Source organism: Pseudorca crassidens, chromosome 19 (genome assembly GCF_039906515.1).
Source record: "Pseudorca crassidens isolate mPseCra1 chromosome 19, mPseCra1.hap1, whole genome shotgun sequence".
NCBI classification, from domain to species: domain Eukaryota; kingdom Metazoa; phylum Chordata; class Mammalia; order Artiodactyla; family Delphinidae; genus Pseudorca; species Pseudorca crassidens.
The window spans coordinates 50,381,050-50,407,931 of NC_090314.1; the positions used below are offsets into that span (position 1 = coordinate 50,381,050).

At 42.3% G+C, this 26,882-nt stretch overlaps 2 protein-coding genes and 1 pseudogene across 4 annotated transcripts in view; 1 reads left to right on the forward strand and 2 right to left on the reverse strand.

The window, feature by feature from the left end:
• Positions 1 to 516: 516 nt before the first annotated feature.
• LOC137211678 (large ribosomal subunit protein eL34-like) lies at positions 517 to 4,404 on the reverse strand (annotated as a pseudogene).
• Positions 4,405 to 4,726: 322 nt separating this feature from the next.
• MILR1 (mast cell immunoglobulin like receptor 1) overlaps positions 4,727 to 26,882 on the forward strand; it is a 29,445-nt gene continuing 7,289 nt past the window's right edge. The window contains exons 1-7 of one of the 3 annotated variants that reach the window (XM_067715035.1): positions 4,727 to 5,200; positions 10,667 to 10,927; positions 15,468 to 15,752; positions 17,381 to 17,494; positions 23,914 to 24,003; positions 24,716 to 24,784; positions 25,202 to 25,282. In XM_067715035.1, coding sequence (XP_067571136.1) covers positions 5,113 to 5,200; positions 10,667 to 10,927; positions 15,468 to 15,752; positions 17,381 to 17,494; positions 23,914 to 24,003; positions 24,716 to 24,784; positions 25,202 to 25,254 — 960 coding nt within the window. In that variant the 5' untranslated portion in view covers positions 4,727 to 5,112 and the 3' untranslated portion in view covers positions 25,255 to 25,282. The remainder of the gene's footprint in view (positions 5,201 to 10,666; positions 10,928 to 15,467; positions 15,753 to 17,380; positions 17,495 to 23,913; positions 24,004 to 24,715; positions 24,785 to 25,201; positions 25,283 to 26,882) is intronic. The other 2 variants (XM_067715036.1, XM_067715037.1) reach the window with 2 other exon arrangements.
• The window catches only part of POLG2 (DNA polymerase gamma 2, accessory subunit), a 34,945-nt gene continuing 24,018 nt past the window's right edge, over positions 15,956 to 26,882 (reverse strand). Inside the window, exon 10 of the mRNA XM_067715032.1 lies at positions 15,956 to 15,970. The gene's annotated coding sequence lies outside the window, so the exon portion shown is untranslated. The remainder of the gene's footprint in view (positions 15,971 to 26,882) is intronic.

Here is a 26,882-nt window from a genome sequence, read left to right on the forward strand (position 1 = left end):
CTGTCGGGCAGGCCCCACTCCCCTCCTCCAGACTGGGTGGAGTGGCTCATCCTCCCTGGAGGACAGCTTGTCCAGAGATGCCTGAGTGGTCCTAGGCACATCCCCCCCCAGGCCCGTGATAACGACTGAACAACGGAGGGGAGGTGTAAAAACCCAGCTCCCTGGCCACAAGATGGACCAAACCCCATGGCACAACTCACACCCCACATCACCCCATGGGAGCAGACAGTGCGTCAAGTTCAGCTGAACCCTCATCTTTGCTTAGTTGCTTCCCGGGTCCTGTTCTACATGACAGTGCCCTTCCCTTCTCCTTCAATCACTCCCTTGGTAAATCACATGCTCAAGAATTTCATCTCAGGCTCTGTTGCTCAGGAACCCGTCCTCAGACAGGTGGTGTCGAACCCTCTATAGTCACTTCTGAGTGATGTAATTAAAGATGTGAATCATGTCAATCTTAAAGTATTTTCCTGACAAACTTAAAAAAAATTTTTTAATACTCAAAAAAGCTTCTTTTTTTGTAATTTTAATTTATTTTTGGCTGCTTTGGGTCTTCGTTGCTGCGCACAGGCTTTCTCTAGTTGCGGCCAGAGGGGACTACTCTTCGTTGCGGTGCATAGGCTTCTCATTGCGGTGGCTTCTCTTGTTGTGGAGCATGAAGCTGTAGGCACGCGGGCTCAGTAGTTGTGGCGCACAGGCTTAGTTGCTCCGCGGCATCTGGGATCTTCCGGACCAGGGATCGAACCCGTGTCCCCTGCATTGGCAGGTGGATTCTTAACCACTGAGCCACCAGGGAAGTCCCAAAGCTTCATTTTTTAAATTTAGCTTTCTGACTCCATACTTGTGCTTTCAACACTTTCACAACGATTTTCCGCTCCTCAATGAGGAAAGCGCGCTTGATCCTCTCACGGACACATTTAGCACACATGGAACCACCACAGGCCTGGCTGACATGTTGTTTTGTTTTAGACAACCTCATAAGAACTCTAGGTCTCATGGCACGAACTCCTCGAAGTCAGTCTGGGCACACCACATGCGAATTTTGGTGCTTTCTCAACCTTCTTGGTATAAAGGTAAACAATTCTGTTACCAGGGGTTCGGGACAGCCTGGTTTTGTTAGAGGCTGTATCATGGAACAGCCTATGACGGCATGTCAAATGCTGGATCACCCTGAATGCCTCTAGATACCATCTCTGGAAGAGGAAGAAGCCTGACAAACTTTTAATTTACCTTCTTTCATCAAATAAACATCAGAGAGAATTAAGTAATATATCTCAAGACTTGGGAACTGAGACAATGAAAACTGGAAGGCCATTGGACCTTATGGAGAACTTGCGGTGCTACAGCCGCACAGTCTGGAAACTATGAAGCCTGGTCATTTTAACGGAAATGGTAAAATCTTTGGAAAAGGAAACATTTTAGGGAGTTTTATGCTTAATTAGGGATATTCTAACAGAAATTTTAATACTTTTATTTATTTATATTTTTAAATTAAAGTACAATTGGCTTGTAATATTATATTCTATAAGTGAGATCATACGGTATTTGTCTTTCTCTGTCTGACTTATTTCACTTAGCATAATACCCTCTAGGTCCATCTAGTTTGTCGCAAACAGCAGGATTTCATTCTTTTTTATGGCCAAGTAATATTCCATTGTATATATACATCACATCTTCTTTACCCATTCAACTGTCTATGGATGGGTTAGGTTGTTTCTGTAGCTTGGTTGTTGTAATAATGCTGCAATGAATATAAGGGTGCCTATATCTTTTTGAATTATTGTTTTGTTTTCTTTGGAAAAATACCCAGAAGTGGAATTGCTGAATTGTATGACAGTTCTATTTTTAGTTTTTTGAGGACCCTCCATAGTGTTTCCCATAGTGGCTGCAGCAGTTTACATTCTCACCAACAGCACATGAGGGTTCCCTTTTCTCCACATCCTTGCCAACACTTGTTATTTGTTGTCCTTTTGATGATGGCCATTCTGACAGGTGTGAGGAGATATCTTATTGTGGTTTTGATTTTCATTTCCCTGATGATTAGTGACGTTGAACATCTTTTCATGTGGAATTTTTAAAATTATAAATCTATAGTTTTATTATCATGTGGAGATTTTAATACTTTCAGATTTACAAGGTTAGTTTGGTAAATGAAAGAGAAGTGGAAGATGCTATAACAATGAAGAAATATGGCATGACTTCTTGTAACAAAACAAAGTATCAATTCCAAGAGAAAATATAATACTTAAAATAAATTATTACATAAAAATACATTTGTTATTTGAGGGCAAAAGTGAAAATAAATGAATTCTAAAGTCATTTAAATTTATAGAATCCTGACACTACTAAATGGTATTTGTAAAGTTCTGTGGAAGGATAAGTGAAATTAAACCAATGGATTAAATGATTTTTTGTGATTTAGAAATATAAGGTAACAGAAATTTTGGATATAGAAAAATTTCAAACAACATTATAAGGGTTGGAATACTTAAAAATTTTATCATTGTTTTTGTTCATCAGGAGTTGAGGATTTAACACCAGGAACAACTGGTGTGAAGAGAAATTCTCAATTTATCGAGATTACACATTATCCAATGGCCACCAGTTTCAAGGAATTCACTGGAAAAATTCAAGGCAGTTCCCCATGTCCAATCATCCTGGAACGTGAGCCCTGTTTCAAAACACCATACCAACTATTTCTAAAAATCAACAAAATTTTGGAAATTATGAGAATAATTTATTAAAGATTTGCTCAAAAATTTATATCACTTGTTGAGTAGTTTTATAACATAACTTAGTTTATTTAGAGATAAACTAGGGGTGGTGGAATATATTTTTAAATATCTGATCCATGCATTGACATATATATTACTCTACTGGTTGTGACATATTTAATAATATCTCTGCACACTTCATAGAGGTTTCATAAGGATTAAATGAGATTATCAGTGTAAAGCTCTTAGACAACAGAAAGCCTAACCTTACCGTTTGTTTGACCATATTTCTTGTTATCAAGCTTATCGATATGGTGAATTATTGTGGACCATAACAATGTGGATTTGCCATGATTTGGGCCCTAAGGAATGTGCCAGGTCCATGGACGAACTTTTTCTTTTTCCACTTGAGACTTCATAGCTGATTTGTTGTGTAATCTTTGACAGACTATGATCCTTTTCCGGGGCCTTGCTAAGGTACTCCTAGCAACGTTTACTAACAGCTCTAAGTAGCACTTCTTCTGGTTTCCTTTGCTGTCTTTGTATCCAAGCTGTGGTCTGCAGGCTTCCTGCCCCAGCTGAAAGTTCCACACACAGAAATGCCCCAGACACGTCAGCTTTTCTAAAGACCCCCCATCTTCTGGGCATGACAGTTCTCGGGAACCCAGCTCCACCCTCTGCTCAGGCCAGGATGGATGAGATACTCCTGGGAAATGTCAAAAACGAAACCTCTGATTCCCTTTAGCAGAAATTCTGGCGTTAAGGGTCATCCCACCAGAGATTAAACTTGTGGGGTTCTTTAGTGAAAGAAATTGCCACCAATATCACGGTATGAAGTCACCGTCAAGCACTGAGTGCCATCTTTGTTAGAAGAGTGGGTGCCTGAGAAGTAACTTTTACTGTCAGAAGGAAATAAAGGCCTTTTATGAACTGAAGGCTAAATAAGATGATTTGCTTCCAGACAGTGGCAGCCAGACAGGGAGGAAGTGGGGGTGACGGCAGCAGGTCCTGGCTCTGCTCAGACCCCCAGTAGTGGCCAGGTGTGAGGTTGGGAATGACTGACCACCACGAGCTGGACCTGGGAAGCCCGAGAACGGAGCACGGGGAGTGAGTTAATACTGGAGGTTGGATGATCTGAAAGAACCTGCACCTCTGTGTCCCCCACAGAGAGGGCACCTGTCCACAGGAATGCAACAGACCTACAGGGCCAACCCTCAGTGGCAACAAGAACCAGTAACCCGGGATTCCCTGGTGGTCTAGTGGTTAGGACTCCTCACTTTCACTGCGGAGGGCCGGGTTCAATCCCTGGTCAGGGGAACAAAGATCCCACAAGCCGTGCAGAGAGGTCAAAAAATTTAAAAATAATAACTAAAAAAAAAGAAAAGAACCAGTAACCCAAGTGGCCCAGCCTGATCACAGCTCCCACCACTCGGGAACCCCTCACCCCTTCCCACTCCCCACTTCGGGCTGGCGACAGCAAAAACATGCATCCACTTCTGCATCCACTTCACAGAGTCAGGAGAATTCTGGACTGCAGAGCAGTGAATCACTAGTTACTTCAGGGTTGTAATTTAGAGACTCTGAGACCGCTTGGGCCCTTGCGAAAATTCAGAGTCCCAGGTTTCATCCCCAGTAAGCCTGGAGTGGGGCCTAGAAGCCAGCATTTAACACAATCAGGCATTTCTGCTGCCATGTTTCCCTGTGTCTCTCTACACAGTCAGTATTGCTTCCCAAGACTAAACCAAACTTCCACTAAATTCCTTTGGACACAGGCCATATCTAGAAAGAGACGATTGGGTGGGTTTGCATAAAGACAATACTTTTTCTTTTTCCCACTGTCCAGCTTCCCTGCCAGCCTGAATTAGAAGCAACCTGTCACATCTGTCTCTGCCTACAAGAGCTCACAGAGGAGCACAGGGTCACATCAACCAGTCATCTTATGTCAGGCTTGTCCATGCAACTCCCATTACTTTAACTTGGTCAAAAAGGAGGAAGTTCTTGGGCTTCCCTGGTGGCGCAGTGGTTGAGAGTCCCCCTGCCGATGCAGGGGACGCGGGTTCGTGTCCCGGTCTGGGAAGATCCCACATGCTGCAGAGCGGCTGGGCCCGTGAGCCATGGCCACTGAGCCTGCGCGTCCGGAGCCGCCTGTGCTCCGCAACGGGAAAGGCCACAACAGTGAGAGGCTCGCGTACCAAAAAAAAAAAAAAAAAAAAAAGGAGGAAGTTCTCTATGTGACTCACCAACCCCGGAGCCCACCAAGCCTCCTTTGCCCTCCTCTCCGATTTCATTTAGGAGAACGTGGGGGCCATTTGAACAGACTGTTCTTTGGGGGCATTTTTCCTGCTGTCAAGTATAAGGCTCACTTACCATTTTGAAGCTTGAATCTCCAAACCAAAACAACATGTGGAAAAAGAGTTTTCTCATGTTGCTTTTCTCTCTTTCAGTTCAGAAGGCTGCACTGGATTGTGAAAGAATGAGAAAAACAAATGGTAAGTTCATTTATTTCTCTCTCGTACTAAAGCTGTTTTCACCGAAATGGTGAGACTGTCAGCTTTAAATCATGCGCGTTCATGAACAGGTTTTTCGGTGCTTTCTGATGAACAACCAAAGGGAGAGTCGTTTCTATGACCTACTGTTTAAAATGAAGTGATTTTAGCAAGGGAGTTGGAGAATCTTTCCTGAGACTCAGAGACAAAATATTGAGATTTTTTTTTTTTTTACAAGGTAATGGTTCCTTCTTTCTCTGTTGTTGTTTTTTAGTTAGAAAAATCAACACATAATTGTTGTAAAATAAGTCAAGCAACACTAAAAATATATCCTGGGAGGCAGTTTATCACCATAGAGCTAGGCTGTTGTGGTCCTAACCCTGGTTCTACCGTTTTCCAGCTGGCAGCCCGCGCGCACAAGGAAACCACTTAAAGCTTAATTTCTATCCTCTGTGAAGTGGGGAAAATAAAAGTACTTCCCTGGGAGGGTTGTTGTGGGGACTGAGACAAGCCATGTGCCTCAGCACAGAGCCGAGTGTGTGAGGAACCATCAACAAATGCTAGCTCAGGTCGTTGTTGTTACTACACTATAAAATGTGAAAGTTCTGTTATATCCTCTCAATCCCTTTCCCCTCTCCAATTCCAGAAGCAACCACTATTAACAGTCCTTTTTGTTTCAATATCATAGTAAACAAACTCTTCTGTAACCTGTCCTTTTTAAAATTAACAATATATCCCAGACATCTTTCTAAGAGGATCATTTAGATTTAGTTCCTTTCTTTTCAACAGCTGCATGGCAATTCATAATAGGACTCAGCCATAATTCATTTTTTAAAAATAATTTTTAATATCTTTTAAAGTAATTAATTAATTAGGTTGTGCCAGGTCTTAGTTGCAGCTTGCAGGCTCCTCAGTTGTGGCACGCGAACTGTTAGTTGCGGCATGCATGTGATTCTAATTCCCTGAGCAGGGATCGAACCCAGACGCCCTGCACTGGGAGTGCGGAGTCTTAGCCACTGCGCCATCAGGGAAGTCCCACGGCCTAATTCATTGAACCATCACCCCCTTACTGGTTGTTCCATTTTTTTTCTTTGTAATAGAAGCAATACTGCAGTAAACATCACTGTACACAGCATGCTTTGTGGACACATGAGTGTGTGAGAGCTCATGTAGGATAAAATCCTAGAAGTGAAATGGCTGGGTCCAAGGGCATGTCCATTTGAATTGTTACAGATACTGCTAAGTTGCCCTCCCCACACGCTGAACTGGTGCATGGTCACCAACACTGACCACGCACATGGGTAAGTGTGAGTTTCCCACCCTCTCAAACAGTGGATACAGTCAGTTTTTTAATGTGTCACTCTGACGAGTACAAAATAATATCTCCATGTTGTTTTTTTAAAAATTAATTAATTTATTTTTGGCTGTGTTGGGTCTTCGTTGCTGTGCGCGAGCTTTCTCTAGTTGCGGTGAGCGGGGGCTACTCTTCCTTGAGGTGTGTGGGCTTCTCATTGTCATGGCTTCTCTTGTGGAGCACGGGCTCTAGGGGTGTGGGCTTCAGTAGTTGTGGCACATGGGCTCAGTAGTTGCGGCTTGCAGGCTCTAGAGCGCAGGCTCAGTAGTTGTGGTGCACGGGCTTAGTTGCTCCACAGCATGTGGGATATTCCTGGGCCAGGGCTTGAACCCGTGTCCTTTGCACTGGCAGTCAGATTCTTAACCACTGCGCTACCAGGGAAGCCCTCCATGTTGTTTTAATTCGTGGTTGCCTCATCACTCATAAAGTTGAGCTTCTTTTTCATGTCTGTTGACTGTGAAAGCTCTAGTACACCCATATAAAGGACATTTAGGGATGGCTATCTGGTTGGAAAGAGAGGCAAGGTCTCATCTTGAAGCTGAGCTTACATAAGGCTGAGAAAATATTAATTGTCCAGATCAAAGAGAAGGAGGGAGGTTTTGGCATTTTTGAGGGGTCTAAACCGCTCCTCCACCCAAGCCATCCCTCAGCCCCAGCACTATTTCTTCTTTTGGGAATTACATATTCAGATTATTTGCCCATTTATTTGATTATCTTTTTCTTATTAATTTGCTGTTGGTTTATGTATATAAAAAGAATACTATGCTTTCGTTTATGTTTTAAGTATTTTCTTCTAGCCTTTTACACCTCTTAATTTTGCCACAGAGGAGTTTAAAGTTTTAGGATTGTTATTTTTTCTCAGTCTTTTCTTTATGGCTATTTTGTGTGTCTTACTTGGAAGACCAAGCAGGTGATATAAAAAACATTTCCCTATATTCCTCTTTTTTTTTTTTTTTTACTCACAAGTGAGTAAAGGTCACTTCTTAGCAGGTCCAGGGGTCTCAGGATGTCTTGGGGACATCGAGAAGAGAGGAATTCACCCAAATTCATGGGTACTGAAGGTACAGTCTTGTGACAAGTTGCTGACTTGGCTTCTTAGCCTCAAGAGGCTATTAAAAGTCTAATCTGTAATTCCTTATAAAAGTTCCAGCAAAGCAGACTTAAAAGAGCTACATGTTCAATCTACTCTTGCTGCACTGATATCAATAATCAGGCCAAGTTTAATGAGACCAGACTGATTTTGCAAACTAATTAATCTTCAATTATCTCTATTAAGAATGGGGGTGGGGGGCTTCCCTGGTGGCGCAGTGGTTGAGAGTCCGCCTGCCGATGCAGGGGACACGGGTTTGTACCCCGGTCCGGGAAGATCCCACATGCCACGGAGCGACTGGGCCCGTGAGCCACGGCCGCTGAGCCTGCGAGTCTGGAGCCTGTGCTCCGCAACGGGAGAGGCCACAACAGTAAGAGGCCCACGTACGGCAAAAAAAAAAAAAAAAAAATGGGGGTGATTGTAGGGAGAGAGCTCTGCTTCAGTAAAAGTACAGCACACCCTGTGGGGTGTCGAACGGCCACTTCTCGTTGTCAGCAGTTAACATTTCCAATTTCTCTCCTACCCTTCTGACTTGTAATCACGAGAAATGAAAACTTCCCTACAAGCTGAAGCTTGACAACTTAGTATAAACTTAAGAGAAATCACACAGATTACATGTGGACAACCTCGGTAATGCCGGGGTGGGGGCTGCTCAGAGTTCACCCAACGCCACGGCCACATTCCAACTGCGGTCCAGGAAAAGCAGCAGAACTGCCACCACCTGCCCTTGCCCCTCCCCCATACAGGGAGGCACGGAGACCACCCTCCTGGAATTCCCCCCAGCTGACCACCCTCTGGACTCAGACCAGGCTGTACAGTTGGCTTTTCCTTTGTTTCTACAGAAGTACCCCCCATTAAACGCTGATGGCTTTGCCCTTACAAAGGCCTCACTTTGGCGGGACCCCACCCCCAACACCGCCTCCTAAAATGAGACACAGCTGCTTAACAAAACTGACCTATTCTCAGGGCTGAGAAATTGGTTCAATGAGGCATGGAGCAGTTCACAGCTGTGAAGGCAGAAGGCAGTTTGCAGATGCTCCCTATAGCCAAAAAAAAAAAAGAGACAATAAGAATAAAATAATCGTAATGGGTTGTGGGTTGAGACACATCAAATACATTTAAATCTATGAGTTCATAATGATTCTTAAACAAAAAATAATAACAATAAAGGGAAATATCTCACTGTTACAAAATGCTAGGAAACCAACTCATTATTTTCAAAATTGGCCAGTAACAGAAGAGAACCAAGTATTTATCCTCCCTTTTCTTTTTTCTTCTTTTTGGCCGCGGGATGTGGGATCTTAGTTCCCTGACCAGGGATCGAACCTGCACCCCCTGCATTGGAAGCACAGAGTCTTAACCACTGGACCACCAGGGTCCCCTATCCTCCCTTTGCTATGCAAACTGTACCTCAGTGTAACCAAAGAGTTGACAAGGGTGTTTCTCTTCAGATAATTACGGATGACAAATGAAGAAGGAAAAATAGAATTGGTATATCACCATTTTGCAACCTCTAACGAAATAATGCTTTCTGGGTAATTACCATCAAAGTCTGCTAACAAAAAGATAGCCAGACATTCTGTGTCTCCTAATAGAAGTACACCCTACCCCCTATGCTGCATTCTTGCTAAATAAAAGCTAATCTGAATTTCATCAAGCCTCTGACAGGAGACAGAAGAATATGGAAAGGACAGCATGGGGATGTAATTAATGAAATCCAGACCATGGAAAACACTTCAGAGCAAACAACTTGCTATCTTCAACAAATAAAGGGCTTCCCTGGTGGTGCAGTGGTTAAGAATCTGCCTGCCAATGCAGGGGACACGGGTTCGAGCCCTGGTCCGGGAAGATCCCACATGCCACGGAGCAGCTAGGCCCGTGCACCACAACTACTGAGCCTGTGCTCTAGAGCCCGCAAGCCACTACTGAGCCCACGCACAACTACTAAAGCCCGTGTGCCTAGAGCCCATGCTCCACAACGAGAAGCCACCACAATGAGAAGCCCGTGTACCACAACGAAGAGTAGCCCTGCTCGCGGCAACTAGAGAAAGCCCGCACGCAGCAACAAAGACCCAATGCAGCCAAAAATAAAATAAATAAATTTATTTAAAAAAAACAAAAACAAAGTGCAGGGGGAAAGAAAAGAGACAGAAAGGTCTATAGATGAAAAAAGTCATAAGAAACATAGCAACTAACTACAATAGACCATTATGGATTCTAAAAGAAAAATCAGACAATTGGGGGAATTAGAACACTAACTAGATATCTGATGATATTTTTAAAATATTGTTAATTTTTAGGTGTGATAATGGTATTGTTATTTTTACCAGAGTCCTTATCTTTTAGAGGTACAAACTATTAACGTCCTCCAGCCAAAGATCACCAGGGACACATGTGTAGTTGAACCAAGTTGAGTTTTAAGAGAAAATGCATACCATGGAGTAAGCAAGAGGGCATCTTACAGTAAGATTTGCATTAGGTAACTTGGAGGAAGATTCAAGGCAGCAGGCTTTACTCTGAATTGGATTCTTTTAGGAAGTGGAAATAATGATATGGTTGGGAATCTTAATAATTCTTATCTAAAAGATAAGAGCAGTGCAAGGCAAAAGCTCTGACTGATAAAGAAGCAGCAGTCAATCATTTTGGCCATTTTTGTGTTTTGGACCATGTTCGTGTCTTCATCTGTGTTCAGACATGATTATGGAGTCATCTTGTCTTTGTCTTGCTCTAATATGGTCACAGAGTGGCCTTGTCTGGTACTGGTGACCAGTCAGTTCCTAACCAGCACAAAACAGCTTGGTAAGGCTACCCGTCTCTCACTGGGAGAGGCCTCTGTAGGCACTGAGGTTTCCTCACACACTGTCCAGCCTGGCTGTGCAGGGAAGAAATGTCCCCTACCTTTGGGAAGTTCACCAGGAACAGAGGGTCTCCACCACCTTGACCCACGAAATGTGGGTAGACAACCACTGAGTTATTACTGATGGATGGTAACAAGGACTTTCTCTTGCGTTATTTTGCTTTCCAGAATTCCCTTCTCCAAATTTGAACTCACAAACGGATGCAGTCATGAGGGGTCAGAATGTATCTCTATCTTGTTTCAACCAGAACAAATCACTGCGGATCACCTATTTCTTGTTTCGGGGTGAGAAATGCCTGAGCACCCAGAATGGACCCATGACTTTTAACCTAACAATCTCAGAAGCCCGTGACTTGGGCCCCTACAAATGCAAAGCCCAAGTTTCTGACTGTTCAAAATACAGTCGTGAGTTCAACTTCACATTTGTCGGTAAGTAGAGTGCTTGTTACTCGGCGGCCCTGTGATTTGGAGGGATTCTTTCCTGTTCTAGGATGGGCTCTCTGTTCTGCTTGTTAACACTCCCTCAAGAGCCTGGCAAGTATGTCACTGAGATCTTTTTTCTTAATAATTCCATTTCACTTTCTCTCCAAATACTTTTGGCTGTTTCAGATAATAATATGCTGATGGCCCAAGGCAAAAAGTCTTACATCAACAATTTGAAAAGTTGAGATCTTTTCTAGATGCTTTACTCTAGGATTCTCATTGTGTAGGTAAAAAAAGACTTTTTCTTTTAAGATTCAAATAAGAAGTCTTAGAATCAACGTTGGACCCTGTGGCAAGGGTCTCCAGCGTCCCAGGCTTTTCCCACCTTCTTCCCTTTGCAATGGCCATCAGCCTGCACTCTTCCTGCCCAACTACATTCTTTTGGCCACGACACGCAGGATATACTGCAGGATCTCAGTTCCCCGACCAGGGACTGAACCTGGGCCACGGCAGTGACAGCCCGGGATCCTAACCACTAGGCCACCAGGGAACTCCCAACTTCCCACCCCAAGCCTTTCACAACCTAGCATTAATGGCCTCATCCATGAAGGTGACCTTGATAGTGGACTCCTGGGAGAAGGAGAGAGTGTTTCCAGGTAATATATGTACCTGGAGTCTTCCAAACAGAGGAGCCCTGACTTATTGATTGAATCTTTGAGTGATTCTCTGGGTCTGTGCTCTCCAGTATGGTAGCCACTAGCCACGTTTTATTTGTTTAAATTCAAGTTAATTCAAATTACTTGAAATTAAAAAATTCATTTCCTCAGTCTCATTAGTCACATTTCAAGTGCTCAAGCGCCACAGAGGTGGGGTGGCTGCTGTATTGGACAACACAGACACATAACATTTCCATCACCACAGAAAGTTCCACTGGACGCCTCTGCTCTAGATCAATGGTTCTCAGCTTTTTAGGTTATAACCATTTTAACAATCTAATGATAGCAGTGGATACTTTCCCTGAGACATGTGACAGATGCAAATTTCTGCGTAAGACTTGAAGGGATACCGTGGGCTCTGGATTAGAGCCAACCATCTTAGGACAAATTTGAACACAAACTCAATGGAAGCCATAATTGTAAATGAAATGTAAAAAGAAGAAGACCATGCAAACATGGTCTGGGATGTAGTGGCTGATGTGAGGGCAGTACCCTGGCTGATAATATTCTCTGGTGGTCAGACTCCTGCTGGACTGGGCAGCCTGGTTTTGCAGAAAGAGCAACAGAATAGGCATCAGGGAACCTGTGTACCACTAGCTTCCTGTGCAAGGCTGAAGCCTTAAATCAATTGATTTAAAAAGCCCCAAGTCTTCATTTCCTGAGCTTCCATCCCACAGATATGTATACAATCTTCCCACATCCTGCCTTCAGAGCAAATGCACAAGTTTCTTGCAATGCGTTACAGTAATTATACCATCCTGTAGAACTTTTTAAATAGATTATAAAAACCTGCATCATCTTCATTTACGTCAGATTAATAAATACCTACTGAATGCCGACCCCATGCAAGTAATTGTGTTGGATGCTGCCAGGGTTTCGATGATGCCTAGGCCATGATCTTATCCCCAACCCAGTAAGGGATGTGAGCCGTGAACACAAATTCATGAATCACTGATTCACTCATCAAATATTTAATGATATCCCCGATGTGCCGAGCCCTGGATATATATTAGTTCCTGCCTTGGTGGAGCTTACAGTCTATTTGGGGAAGCATAAAACCCAAGTACCCAAATAAATTCATAATCACAAACTGTGTGGATTGTTATAAAGAAAAAGAAACTGGCACAGTGATGGAGAAAGGTAGGGGATGGGGGAGTGACCTCCTTAGATAGGGTAGTTAGGGAAGGCCTTTCTATAGGGATGGCATTTAAGAAGAGCCCTGAAGGATGAGAAGGGGTTAGCTATGTGAAGAGACAGGGAAAAAAGGCTCTAGTCAAGGGACAATAACCTGTGCCGGTGGCTCCAACTTAAGAAAGAACTTGGCTGTTGGGAAGGACCTAATAGGACACTGGTATGGCTGGAGGTCTGATGAGGGGAGTGTGACCCCAGGTGAGACTGGAAAGGGAGGGGGAGCCAAGTCAGGCCTATTTATCAGGCCCAATTTATCACCTTCAATGTTAATTCATCCTGGGCGGGGCAGGGCAAGGGTAGAGGTTGGGGATCGGTTGGGAGGCTTCTGCCGTCATCCAGGAGACAAACAATGATGGAGATGGAGAGAAGTGGATGGATTCAAAATATATTTTGGAGAAGGAAACAACAGGACTTGCTGATTGATTAGATTTGGAATCACAGGTAGTATAGGTGAGGAAGGAATCAAGAATGACTTCCAGATGTCAAGTGTGATCAGCTGATGAGTGGTGTCATTTACTGAGATGGGCAAAAATGGAAGTTGTTGTTCAATGGGTACGAAGTTTTGGTTATGCAAGACGAGTACGTTCTAGAGATCCTGCTGTACAACACTGTGACTATAGTTAACAGTGCTGTACCGTGCACTTAAACATTTGTTAAGAAGGTAGATCTCATGTTAACTGTTCTTAGCACAATGAAAATAAATGAATGATTGAATGAATAAAAAACATTTTAAAAAAGAACAGGATTTTAACATATGTTTATCTACCTACCAATTGACTCACTAACTAGCAGATTAACTAGAGTTCAGTTTCAAACAGGTTATGTTTGAGGTGACCAGGAGACATCCAAGTGGATCATGTAATAAGAAGTAGAAAAGTATTAAGAGGATGGGACCAAGTGCTACAGGAAGCAGAGGAAGAGGGAGAAGTTCCGCCTGGAGGACTAAGGAAAAGTTTTCTGGGGAAGGTGGCAACTGAATGAGCCTTAAAGGACCCCTTGATTGATTGACTGATTGATTGATTTTCGGCTGCACTGGGCCTTTGCTGCAGCGTGCAGGCTTCTCATTGCTGTGGCTTCTCTTGTTGCAGAGCACGGGCTCTAGGCATGTGGGCTTCAGTAGTTGCAGCACGCTGGCCCTAGAGTGCACAGGCTTCAGTAATTGTGGCGTGCGGGCTTCAGTAGTTGTGGCTTGCAGGCTCTAGAGCGCAGGCTCAGTAGTTGTGGCGCACGGGCTTAGTTGCTCCACGTAATGTGGGATCTTCCTGGACCAGGGCTTGAACCCTTGTCCCCTGCATTGGCAGGCAGATTCTTAACCAATGCGCCACCAGGGAAGTCCCATTAAAATACTCCTTTAATTTAAAACATATAAGTAATTTATTGAAGAGTCACCACTCCCTTCCCTTGATCACTGTGATGCTGTGATACACTTTACCAGTCCTTTTACAAACTCTCAGGGAAGTGTACTTCTAGTTTGAATCATCTTATCTCAGAGAGAAATCCATGCTCTCTGCTTCTTCATGAATGTTTCAATTCCTCCTTCCTGAAAATTACAGGAGGTAGATTTCAGTTCCATAGGAAAAACATCCTATTGATGCTATTCCCAAACAAAGTTGCTCTTTGAGGCCACCGTCACTGGGTGCCATTCTGTCAAGGATGCTGCCACAGGGATTCCTGCTCAGGGGAGGGATGGAGCAACAAGACTCTAAATTATTTTCTTTGATTTGACTTAAACAATGAAACATATTTCATTGTTTCTGCGCCAGACTGTTAAATTGGCACAGTGTTATTAAAAACGAACGCATATGCTTGGGAGTTGGCCCTGGCTCTGCCATTTACTAGCTCTGTGGCCTCTGAATCACAGTTGGCTCAACTGTGCAATGGGCATGATGCTGTCCACCTTGTAGTACTGTTGTGAAGTGAAACAAGATAATGTGGGTAGTGACCCCGACACATGATGGATACTCAACAATTATCTTTCCTTTCCCTATAATACTGTTTTATTAATGAATTATATAATAAATTATATAGGTGGATTCTCCCACTATCCAGCTATATAATTTATTATATAGGGTATGATCTTACAGAGCTTACCAGACCCACTCATTTCTGGTCAAGAATTTCCCTTGACTCTATTTATCAGGATTACTTCCTTCTTTCGGGAGGAAGTGAAAGACAATTGTACAGCCGGATTCTATAAATGACAATACAGTTAGAAAAGATGCTATTTTTAGATTTCTTTGATTTAAAAAAAACCCACTGCAATCTTACAATGATTGGGAATAAAAGCACCTCTCAACTACGTACTTGGAGCTGGATCTTTGACAAAATTATACTATCAGCCACAAACAAATTGTGAATTCTGATGAAAGGCAAGTTTGCGCTCTGATTCCTCAAAGCAGAGACGTCCTCCACCCTCTGGCTTTCTCGGAACCTGGTTCATGCCATGAGGCATGGGGTTAACCACATACCCACTGATCCTTCCTGATGGAGCTCCTTGTGAGCAACTTGACTTCTCAAGAGGGGTGTCATCCATCTTTGGGTTAACAGCTGGGAATAGAGTAGGGCTCCCATCCATGTTTGTGGACTGAGTGAGTGAACCCAATCTGCTTATCTGTTTAACATGCACTTTATTTTTCTAGATCCAGTGACTGCACCAGTGCTGAACATCAGTGTTGTTCAAACAAAAACAGACAGATACGTAATGCTACGCTGCATCTCATTCAACGGCTCTCTGCCCATCAATTATACTTTCTTTGAAAAAAACATGGCCATATCACCAGTTATCTCCAAGAATGTAAGGGAGCCTGCTGAATTTAACTTAACCAAGAATAACACTGGAGAAGGGAAAGAGTATAGGTGTGAAGCTAAAAACAGATTGCCTGGCCATGCAAAATACAGTCAACTCATCACCATACCCTCAACAGGTAAAGGCGACCTGAACTCTTTCAACAGGATCTGGATTTACTTCCAGAAACCAGCTACTCCTCTGCCTGCCCATTTCCCACTTTGCCCACCTGCTTCCAAATGCTTTTCCTTCTGTAGGGTCCACACGTTCTGATGGGTTTGCTTTCTGCCATAAAGGAACCAAAGAAAAGCCTGGAAAGTGGTGCAGGAAGGGACCTTGTATCAATAGTAAGACTTCCTGACTTGACCCTGCTTCCTGTCTTGACTTTTCACTGCTCAGGTTCTAAGCAGTCACATTAGAATTTGCATTTTTCTTGAAGCTGCTGGGTCTCTTGATTTTCTTTTGCTTTTTTAAAATCATTTTTAAAATTCACTTCCAACACCTGTACTCACCTGCTTGGCTGTTTAATGCTTGGTGAGTCTAGACTTCCAGTGCCACCCTTTCCTTGAGGCAAGAATGGCTCCTGTCCCAACCTTGTGTTTTGGAAGGCACTGCTCTGGTGCTTCTTAGCCATGTGTCTTCCCATAAGCTTCCTATAAGCCATGGGGATTTGTCTGCCTGGACCCTATACCCCCACTTTTCTATACCTTACTCTAGGTTCCTAGACCTGAATTCCCTATCCAATCAGATCAGAACCCACCTTCCAGGGCCTGCACAAGTCTCCTTCCCAGCTCATCCTCCCAAGGGTGGACCATGGTAAGGATGTGAACATTCCAGGGCCCACACCAAGGGAGTTGTTTGTGGGGAGTGGGGGGATGGCATTTGGCCATGCAGGCTGGGGGTGTCCACAAGCATGTCAGGCTCCTTAGGGTGCATGTCAGAGCCTGGGTGGAAAGGGGGCCAGGCTAGGGCTGGGGCTGGCTCTCCCCATACTGTCATGTTCCAGTGCAGAACTCTGAGGAGTCTGAGAATTTTAGATTTAAATCTGGCCTTATGAAGGGACATTGGTCGAGGTAGGAGGATAGAACAAAAATTAGGTTAGCAAAGGTAGCAGGCACAATTGGGCATTGAACACCTCATGTGGCCTCATCCTCAGAAGATCTAGAGCCCACACCTGGGTGTTCAGTAAGTTCTAACAAGTGAGGCAACCTGTTGGAGTCAGGCTCCAGAGTCAGGCTTTCGCCTACAAATCACAGCCTTCAATTCACTAGCTGTGTGACTTTAGGAAAGTCACTTAACCTCTCTGAGTCTTACTCTACTTGATTGTAAAATGGGAGTAATACCAATGAGAAAAATAAGGTAATGCATGTAAAGTGCTTAACACAATGACTGCATATAATTAACACTCAATAAGTGGCAGGTATTTGGGTGACATAAATCATGCCGACATGACTAAAGCCTTTGCCTAATAAATGGCCAGGCTGTTCTCAGGCTTATAACCCTAACAACGTAGCCAACATCTGTCTGTTAAATGCTGTGCTGCTTCTTCTTCCTTGTGTATGACCCCTTGTGGAAGATGGACTTGGTATAAACCTTAAGAACCCCACTAACAAGTTAACTCTCAAGTTGCAGGGCAGGGATTCAGGGTTCAGGGTACATTGGTTAACCTGGGAGACAGTCGTGATCACCCTTTCCAGAACATTTCACAATTCAATATCATTGGAAAAGAAGGCTGTGCAGTGACCAATGAATGCTGTCTTCTTCCAGGAGGAGAGAGCTGTCCTTTCTGCCTGCAGCTACTGCTTCTGGGGTTTCTGCTTCTGGTGCTAATAGTAATAATCCTAATTCTGGCATTTTGGATGCTACCGAAGTACAAAGCAAGTAAGTTCCTTAGGAGCTTTGCCATTGTTTTCCCTGGGTTTTGGATACAGACAGCAGGGTGAGGGCAAGGAGGAAGGGAAAGGGGAATCAGAAATGGGATGTGAAGAAAATGAGAAGAGAAGGAAAAGATGCAAAAGGAGAAGGCAATGAACGACTTCCTGAACGGTTCACACATAGCACAGTTCTCTTTTCTCTGGTAAAGACTTCCCTATTTAGACTGCTTGTGGGTGTGTGACCTGTGCAGTCACACAGGGCCCCGTGCTAAGGAGACAGTTTAATGCTCCGCTGTCACTGTCTTGAAATTTGTAATACAATAAAAAAATTTTTTAATATTATTTTTTAATTGTGGTAAAATATGCATAACAATAAAATTTACCCTGTTGGCCATTGTTAAGTATATATTCAGTGGCATTAAGTACATTCACATTCCTGTGCAACCAACACCAGCCATCCACTTTTTCATCTTGCAAAAACTGAAGCTCTGTACCCATTAAACAGTAACTCCCCATTTATTTCTCTCTCCTCCCAGCCCCTGGCAAACACCATTCTACTTTCTGTCTATGAATTTGACTACTTTAGAAATCGCATATAGGTGGAATCATACAGTATTTGTCCTTTTGTAACTGGCTTATTTCATTTAACACAATGTCCTCAAGGTTCATCGCTGTTGTATACGTGTCAGAATTTCCTTCATTTCAGGACTTCCCTGGAGGTTCAGGGGTTAAAACTCCACGCTTCCACTTCAGGGAGCACGGGTTTGATCTGTGGTCAGGGAACTAAGATCCCACAAGCCATGCGGTGGGGCCCAAAAAATTTTTTTCCTTCATTTTAAAAGCTGAATAATATTCCATTATATATATATATACACACACACACACACACACACACATATATACACACACATATATATACACACACACATGCACATATGTGTACATACACACACACACACTTTGTTTACCCGTTCACCCATCAATGAACTCTTGGATTTCTTCCACCTTTTGGCCATTGTGAGTAGTGCTGCTTTGAACGTGGGTGTACAAATCTCAATAATTTTTAAACAAGAGGCCCTGCATTTTCATTTTGCACAAAGCCTGCAAATGACGTAGTGGGTTCAGACTGCCAGAGCTTTGCTTTGTAGTTTACAGTGTCCTCACTGGGTCTGCCACTCAGAGGAAGCTCAGTACATGAAGACAAAAAGAGCCTCATTCTCTCTGCCCCACCTTAAGTGCTGCATTAAACCTCATTTACTACGTTTCATAATTCACGCCTTATGACCTCTAGTTAAGATTTCAAAGTGGCCTTTTCATTTGGCACACTACTACGGAGGAATATTGAGATTTACACAAAAGACAGTTTGTGTCTCAGGACCGACACCTGCCAGTGAGCTTCGGGGCCTTGAGTGGGCTCCTTCACCTGCCTGAGCCTCAGCGTTCTGACCTGTAAAATGGGGCCGTGGGAGATACTGTCAGACCTGGGGAGAGAACTAAGTGATATATGTTAGGCTCTTGGCCTTCTTCCATCTCTAAAGTCCTAATTCACGGAAATCCAGGACCCAGTTGACAGGAAACTTGAAAACAGATGTCAAAATGTATACATCTCATACATTAAAAAAAATTTTTTTGTAATGTAAAGCATTTTAAAATTGAAGTATAATTAACCTACAACACTATGTTAGTTTCAGGTGCACAACAGAGTGCTTCGAATTTCTATACATTACAAAATGACCACCATGATAAGTCTCGTTACAAAGCTATTACTATATTATTGACTATATTTCCCATGCTGTACATTTCATCCCTGTGACTCATTTATTATTATTTATTTATTTATTTATTTATTTATTTTTTTGCGGTACGCGGGCCTCTCACTGCTGTGGCCTCTCCCGTTCCGGAGCACAGGCTCCGGACGCGCAGGCTCAGTGGCCATGGCTCACGGGCCCAGCCGCTCCGCGGCATGTGGGATCTTCCCAGACCGGGGCACGAACCCACGTCCCCTGAATCGGCAGGCGGACTCTCAACCACTGCGCCACCAGGGAAGCCCGACTCATTTATTTTGTATATATTTATTTAGTTATTTATTTTGGTTGCACTGGGTCTTAGTTGCAGCAGGCGGACTCCTTAGTTCTGGTACCTGGGCTCGTTAGTTGTGGCACGTGGGCTCGTTAGTTGTGGCATGCAAACTTGCAGTTGCGGCATGCATGTGGGATCTAGTTCCCTGACCAGGGATCAAACCCGGGCCCCCTGAATTGGGAGCACAGAGTCTTAACCACTGCACCACCAGGGAAGTCCCTGACATTTATTTTGTAACTTGAAGTTTATACTTCTTAATCTCTCTCACTTATTTCATTCACCCCCCCACTTCTGTGGCACCACCTGTTTGTTCTCTGTATCTGTGTGTCTGTTTTTTGTTATGTTTGTTCATTTGTCTTGTTTTCCAGATTCCACATATAAGTGAAATCATACAGTATTTGTCTTTCTCTGTCTGACTCATTTCACTTAGCATAATACCCTCTAGGTGCATCTATGTTGTCACAAGTGGCAAGATTTCATTCTTCATTATGGCTGAGTAATATTCCATTGTGTGTGTACCACATACCACATCTTCTTTATCCATTCATCTATCAACAGACACTTAGATTGCTTCCATAGCTTGGCTGTTTGTTGTAAATAATGCTGTAATGAACACAGGGGTGCATGTATCTTTTAAAATTAGTGTTTTGTTTTCTTCAGAAAAATATCCAGAAGTGGAATTGCTGGATCATATTTTTAATTTTTTGAGAAACCTCCATACTGTTTTCCATATTGGCTGCAGCAATTTACATTCCCACCAACAGTGCATGAGGGTTTCCTTTACTCTGCATCCTTGCCAACACTTGTTAGTTATCTTTTTGATGGTAGCTATTCTGAACGGTGTGAGGTGATATCTCATTGTGGTTTTCATTTGCATTTCCCTGATGATTTAGTGATGTTGAGCATCTTTTCATGTGCCTGTTGGCCATCTGTATGTCCTCTTTGGAAAATGTCTATACAGTTCCTCTGCCTGTTTTTACTTTTTATTTTTTTTAATGGGGTAATTTAAAAAAAAATATTTATTTACTTGTTTGTTTTTGGCCACACCAGGTCTTAGTTGCGGCATGTGGGATCTTTTAGTTGCAGCATGCGGGCTCTTAGTTGTGGCGTGCGAACTCTTAGTTGTGCCATGCATGCAGGATCTAGTTCCCCGTCAGGGATCGAACCCAGGCCCCCTGCATTGGGAGCACAGTCTTACCCACTGGACCACCAGGGAACTCCCTGCCTGTTTTTAAATTGGGTTTGGTTTTTTGATGTTGAGTTGCATGAATTCTTTTTACATTTTGGATATTAACCCCTTATCAGACATATCATTTGCAAATATCTTCTCCCATTCAGTAGGCTGCTTTTCTGTTTTGTTGATAATCTCCTTCACTGTGCAAGTTTGATGTAGTCCCATTTGTTTATTTTTGCTTTTGCTTCCCTTGCCTGAGGAGACAGAGCCAAAAAAATATTGCTAAGAGCAATGTCAAAGAGCATACTACCTATGTTTTCTTCTGGGTGTTTTATGGTTTCAGATCTTACATTTAGGTCTTTAATCCATTTTGAGTTTATTTTTGTAGATGGTGTGAGAAAGTAGGCCAGTTGATTCTTTTGCATGTGGCTGTCCAGTTTTCCCGATGCCATTTACTGTGTTGTTGTTCCCAATTGTATATTCTTACCTCCTTTGTTGTAAATTAATTGACCATATGAGCATGGGTTCATTTCTGGGCACTCTAGTCTGTTTCACTGATCTATGTGTCTGTTTTCTGTGTCAGTCCCATACTGCTTTGATTATTGTACCTCTGTAGTACAGTTTGAAATTAGAGAGCATGATACCTCCTGCTTTGTTCTTTCTCAGGGTTGTTTTGGCTATTTGAGGTCTTTTGTGTTTCCATGCAAATGTTAGAATTATTTGTCCTAATTCTGTGAAAAATCCCATTGCTAATTTGACAGGGATTGCACTGAACCTGTAGATTGCCTTGGGGAGTACAGTCATTTACAATATTAATTCTTCCAATCTGTGAGCATGGTATATCTTTCCATTTGTTTGTGTTGTGTTCAATTTCTTTCATCAGTGTCTTATAGTTTTCCAAGTACAGGTCTTTTACCTCCTTGGTTAGATTTATTCCTAGGTATTTTATTCTTTTTGGTGCAATTACAAATAGGATTGTTTTCTTAATTTCTCTTTCAGATAGTTCATTTTTGGTGTATAGAAATGCAACTGATTTCTGTATATTAATTTTGTATCCTGCAACTTTACTGAATTCATTTATTTGTTCTAATAGTTCTAATTCTTTGGTGGCATCTTTAGGATTTTCTATATATAGTATGTCATCTGCAAACAGTGACAGTTTTACTTTTTTCTTTCCAATTTGGATTCCTTTTTTTCTTCTTCTTGTCTGATTACTATGGCTAGGACTACCAATACTATTTTCAATAAAAGTGGCAAGAGTGAGCATCCTTGTCTTGTTCCTGATCTTAGAGGAAATGCTTTCAGCTTTTCATTACTGAGTATAATGTTAGCCATGGGCTTGTTGTATATGGTCTTTATTATGTTGAGGTATGTTCCCTCTATACCCACGTTGACAGTTTTTACCGTAAATTGATGTTGAATTTTGTCCAAATCTTTTTCTGCATCTATTGAGATGATCATATAATTGTTATGCAATTTGTTAATGTGGTGTATCACATTGATTTGTGGATATTGAAACATCCTTCTATCTCTGGGATAAATCTCACTTGATCATGGTGTATGATCCTTTCAATATATTGTTGAATTTGGTGTGCTAATATTTTGTTGAAGCTTTTTGCATCTATGTTCATCAGTTATATTGGCCTGTAATTTTTTTGTGTGTGTGTGGTACGTGGGCCTCTCACTGTTGTGGCCTCTCCCGTTGTGGAGCACAGCCTCCGGACGTGAAGGCCCAGCGGCCATGGCTCACGGGCCTAGCCACTCCACGGCATGTGGGATCTTCCCGGACCGGGGCACGAACCCACGTCCCCTGCATCGGCAGGCAGACTCTCAACCACTGCGCCACCAGGGAAGCCCTGGCCTGTAATTTTCTTTTTCTCTGGTGTCTTTGTCTGGTTTTGATATCAGGGTGATACTGGCCTCATAGAATGAGTCTGAAAGTGTTCCTTCCTCTTCAACATTTTGTAGAATTCACCTGTGAAGCCATCTGGTCTGGGACTTTTGTTTGTTGGGAGTTTTTTGATTACTGATTCAATTTCATATTGAATGGTAATTGGTCTCTTCATATTTTCTATTTCTTCCTGATTGAGTCTTAGGAGATTGTACATTTTAGGAATTTATCCATTTCTTCTAGGTTTTCTATTTTATTGGTGTATAATTGTTTGTAGTAATCTCTTACAGCCCTTTGTATTTCTGTGGTGTCAGTTTTAACTTCTTTCATTTCTGATTTTATTTATTTGAGCTCTCTATTTTCTTGATGAACCTAGCTAAAGGTGTATCAATTTTGTTTGGCTTTTCATAGAACCAGTTCTTAGTTTCATCAATCTTTTCTACTGTTTTCTTTTAGTCTCTATTTCACTTATTCCTACTCTGATCTTTATTATTTCTTTCCTTCTACTAACTTTTCTTCTTTTTCTATTTCCTTTAGGTGTAAAGTTAGGTTGTTTATTTATGATTTTTCTTGTTTCCTGAGCTAGGATTGTATTGCAATAAACTTCTCTCTTAGAACTGCTTTTGCTGGGTCCCTTAGATTTTGGATGGTTGTGCTTCCATTTTCATTTGTCTCCAGGTATTTTTTTAATTTCCTCTTTAATTTCTTCAGTGACTCATTGGTTGGTTAGTAGCATATTGTTTATCCTCCATGTGTCTGTGTTTTTTGCAGTGTTTTTATTGTAGGTGATTTCTAGTCTCATACTGTTGTGATCAGAAAGGATGCTTGATATGATTTCAATCCTCTTAAATTTATTGCATCTCATACTTTTAAAAAACATGTCTCCTCTTCCTACAAAAAGCGCAGGGTCTTACAAAAGTGGAATTAATATTCTTGAGTACTGCCCAGGACTAAATGGAAGTCAGCTGGGTAATTTACTATCACAGATATTACAAAGCTTTTTACAGCCTATTCTTTTCAGCGAAGGAAAGAAAAGGTGTCTCTGGCCATCTCAAGCATAATCTGATAGGCAAAGGATGTTATTTGCAGACCCAAGAAAATAAATCAGAAGGGTTCCTTCCTTAGAGAAGCAGATGCTACGGACTCCTTGCTGAGTCTATGGTTTTCCTTTAATAGACAACAGTTTAGGCCATTGGAGCAGGTCATTCTTTCAGAACTCTGGGGAATTCCCCTCCTGTGGCTAAAGTAGTTTAATTTAATGATTCTGCACCAATTTATACAGGAAAAGCTATGAAAGATAATGCACCCAGAGTCTATGGAAATACACCCGTGGAAGATGGAATATATACAAATATCTGTAAAAATCAAGCAGGTAAGAGAACTTTGTTGGTGATTCTGGTTGGTTTGGGGTTTTTGTCTTTAAAAAATTTTTAAGGTCGTACAGACACATGTGTAAAAAATTGCAGAAGCAGAGGATAGTGTCTCCCTTCCATCCTGACACCCTATCCCACTTTCCAGAGGCTTTAACCAATTTTAAAATCCTTCCACAGATATTTTATGTGTATGTTAGCATCTAAATAAATGGTAGCAATGGTAGCATGTCATAGATATGTCATTCTACCCCTTGATTTTTTCACTTAACAACGTATCTTGGAGATTTTTTTCTATCAGTTCAGAATGATCCACACTGTGTTCCAATCTCTTTGATGATCACCTCTTAAGGCTGGCATCATTTGCTGCTTTATAGTAAACAGACCCAGGACCTTGGCCAACAATGAGAACAATCCCAGCCAACGCTCACTGAGGGCCGGTCATGTGCCAGGCACAGTGCTAAGCAATTTACCTGCCCTGTCTGGTACAAACGCCACTAACTCCCAATTTATATCATTCCCACTGTACAGATGAGAAATCTGTGCCAGGCTTAGAACCAAGGCAATGTGTTTCCAAAGCCTGAGATGGTAACTACTCTCTGCAAAGTCCAGAGGTGACGTGACATTGTGAGGGTAGCTGGCAAGCCACTGCCCTCAAGTGATCAGAGATTTGGATTATAGGCCCAATAACTCTGTTTCTTGTCTTTTACCCAGGGACTGAATACTCTCAGGAGATACATTATGCCACCCCCATGTTCCAGGAGGTGGCACCGAGAGATCAGGGTGAGCCACAGTTTGGGATAAGGGATGCTATCGAAATGGGAGAGTAGTCTCTGTGAGGTCACCATACTCCTAGGCTTTAGGAACCCAAGGATGGGATGAATGGGGGCAACATGCATACCCTAGGAAACCAATAGCAATCAGTACCATGGCTCCTAACAAATTTCATCAGGAGATGGGTAGATGGGGAGGAGAGAAGGATGTGGAGGGGAGAATATCATATAAAAAATCCAGAGAGAAGGATGCAGGTGCACTTCTAAAAACTTTTCAAGAATACATCATTTAATATAGTCCAGGAAAAAAAAATACAGTTAATACTTGGTTCTGTCAGGCCACCCAGCTATTAAAATAGAATTTTTTAAGAGCTTCTATGGATATATATCCTAAGTTTACTGAATTATTTTCTCTTTTATATTATAGAAACCTGTAATGATTGTAAAACTGGATATGTCTATTCTGAACTCATCTTCTGAGATTTAAAGATAGAAACTACATCTCAGGGTAAGATGCTTTTTATAAAGCTGATTTCCATAACGAAAAAGCAAACCTGATTGACACTTAAAAAGGTTTCACCTGGTTACCTAAAGTGAATCACTGTTTTTCATGTTTAAACACTATCCTTTGGCCCTTTCAGGTACATCCAATCCTGTCATCAGACAACAGGTTTGTCAGATAGGATCCTGACTAGTGACAGTTTTTAAATGCTTTTGCTATTTTTAGGCATGGACCATTTCCCCCATGACCACACCATTTAATAAAGAATAATTGTTCAACCACTATGCTCTTCATAAGTGCATCCTGGAAGCGCTACAACGATCATCTACCCATCCCTATGCCCATTAAAGGTTCAGAAGCAGACACACAGAGCAAAAGCCATGTCTAAATTCTAAAACAAAAACTGGTGACCTTGAAAAGGTGTCTGAAGAAAATGGCACCTGCAGTCACCATTGGAGGAAGGCAAGATTACTCAACAAGTACACATTTATTATCCATTGCCATTAAAATTTGCTCTCAGCTTCTGGAAGCCTGCAAAATTATTTATATTGATTTCCATGGACTTTCTCAGTCATCAAGATTTAGGTCATGTCAAAGGCATGCCTTTATATGCTGCATTTCCCATCAGCTCTCTGTCAAGAGAACAGCGCAGAGTTGACTTGGGGGAGAAGAGAGAAGTAGATTAGTTTCCCAGGACTGCTGTAACAAATTACCACAAACTGGTGGCTTAAAACAACAGAAATGTATTTTCTTACGGTTCCAGAGGTCAGAAATCCAAAGTCAAGGTGCCAGCAGGGCTGCGCTCCCTCCAAAGGCTCTGGGGCAGAAGTCTCACTTGCCGCTTCCAGTTTCTGGTGGCTCCTGGTGTTTCGTGGCTTGTGGCAGCACCTCTCCAATCTCTGCCTCATCTTCACGTGGCCTTCTCTCCCTCTGCCTTTCTCTTATAAAGACACTGGTCAGCAGATTTAGGTCAATCCAGGTTGACCTCATCTTGAGATCCTTAACTTATTAATTACATCTGCAAAGACACTTTTTCCAAATAAGGTGATATTCACAGGTTCCAGGAGTTAGGACTTGTCTTTTTGGGGAGCCAACATTCAGCCCACTTCAGGGGACAAAATTATTTCTGGTTTGAATCTCTTATCCTAGGAGTTATAAGTTAAGTCCAGTAAAGCCAAGAGGCATTTCTTGGGTTCCAGACAAACAAAATAACTTGACCAAAATTGTTCTGCTCTGTTCTTTTTCTCTGTTCCCAACAATGGACCTTTCACTAGCAAAATCATAGCTATTAGACACTAAATCTGTGGAACACCTACAAGGCCAGTATTATTAACTTGCTTTTACAGGTAAGGAAATTTAGGCTTAAATGGGATAATTTCTCAGGGTCATCCCTAGCTTGGTACGTGGTTGAACTGGGACTTAAATCCCAGCAAAGAACAGCAGCAGCACTGGCTGTGGGAATGCATCTTCAGGGTGGGAAAGGATATTGTGCACACAGGTCCAGATGAATTTGAGGATTTTGTTGCCTAAAGCAGCATTCATGAACATAATTTCCCCCCTTTCTCTGTTGATATTGTTATTTGGAAGAAATTGGTATATCACAGAG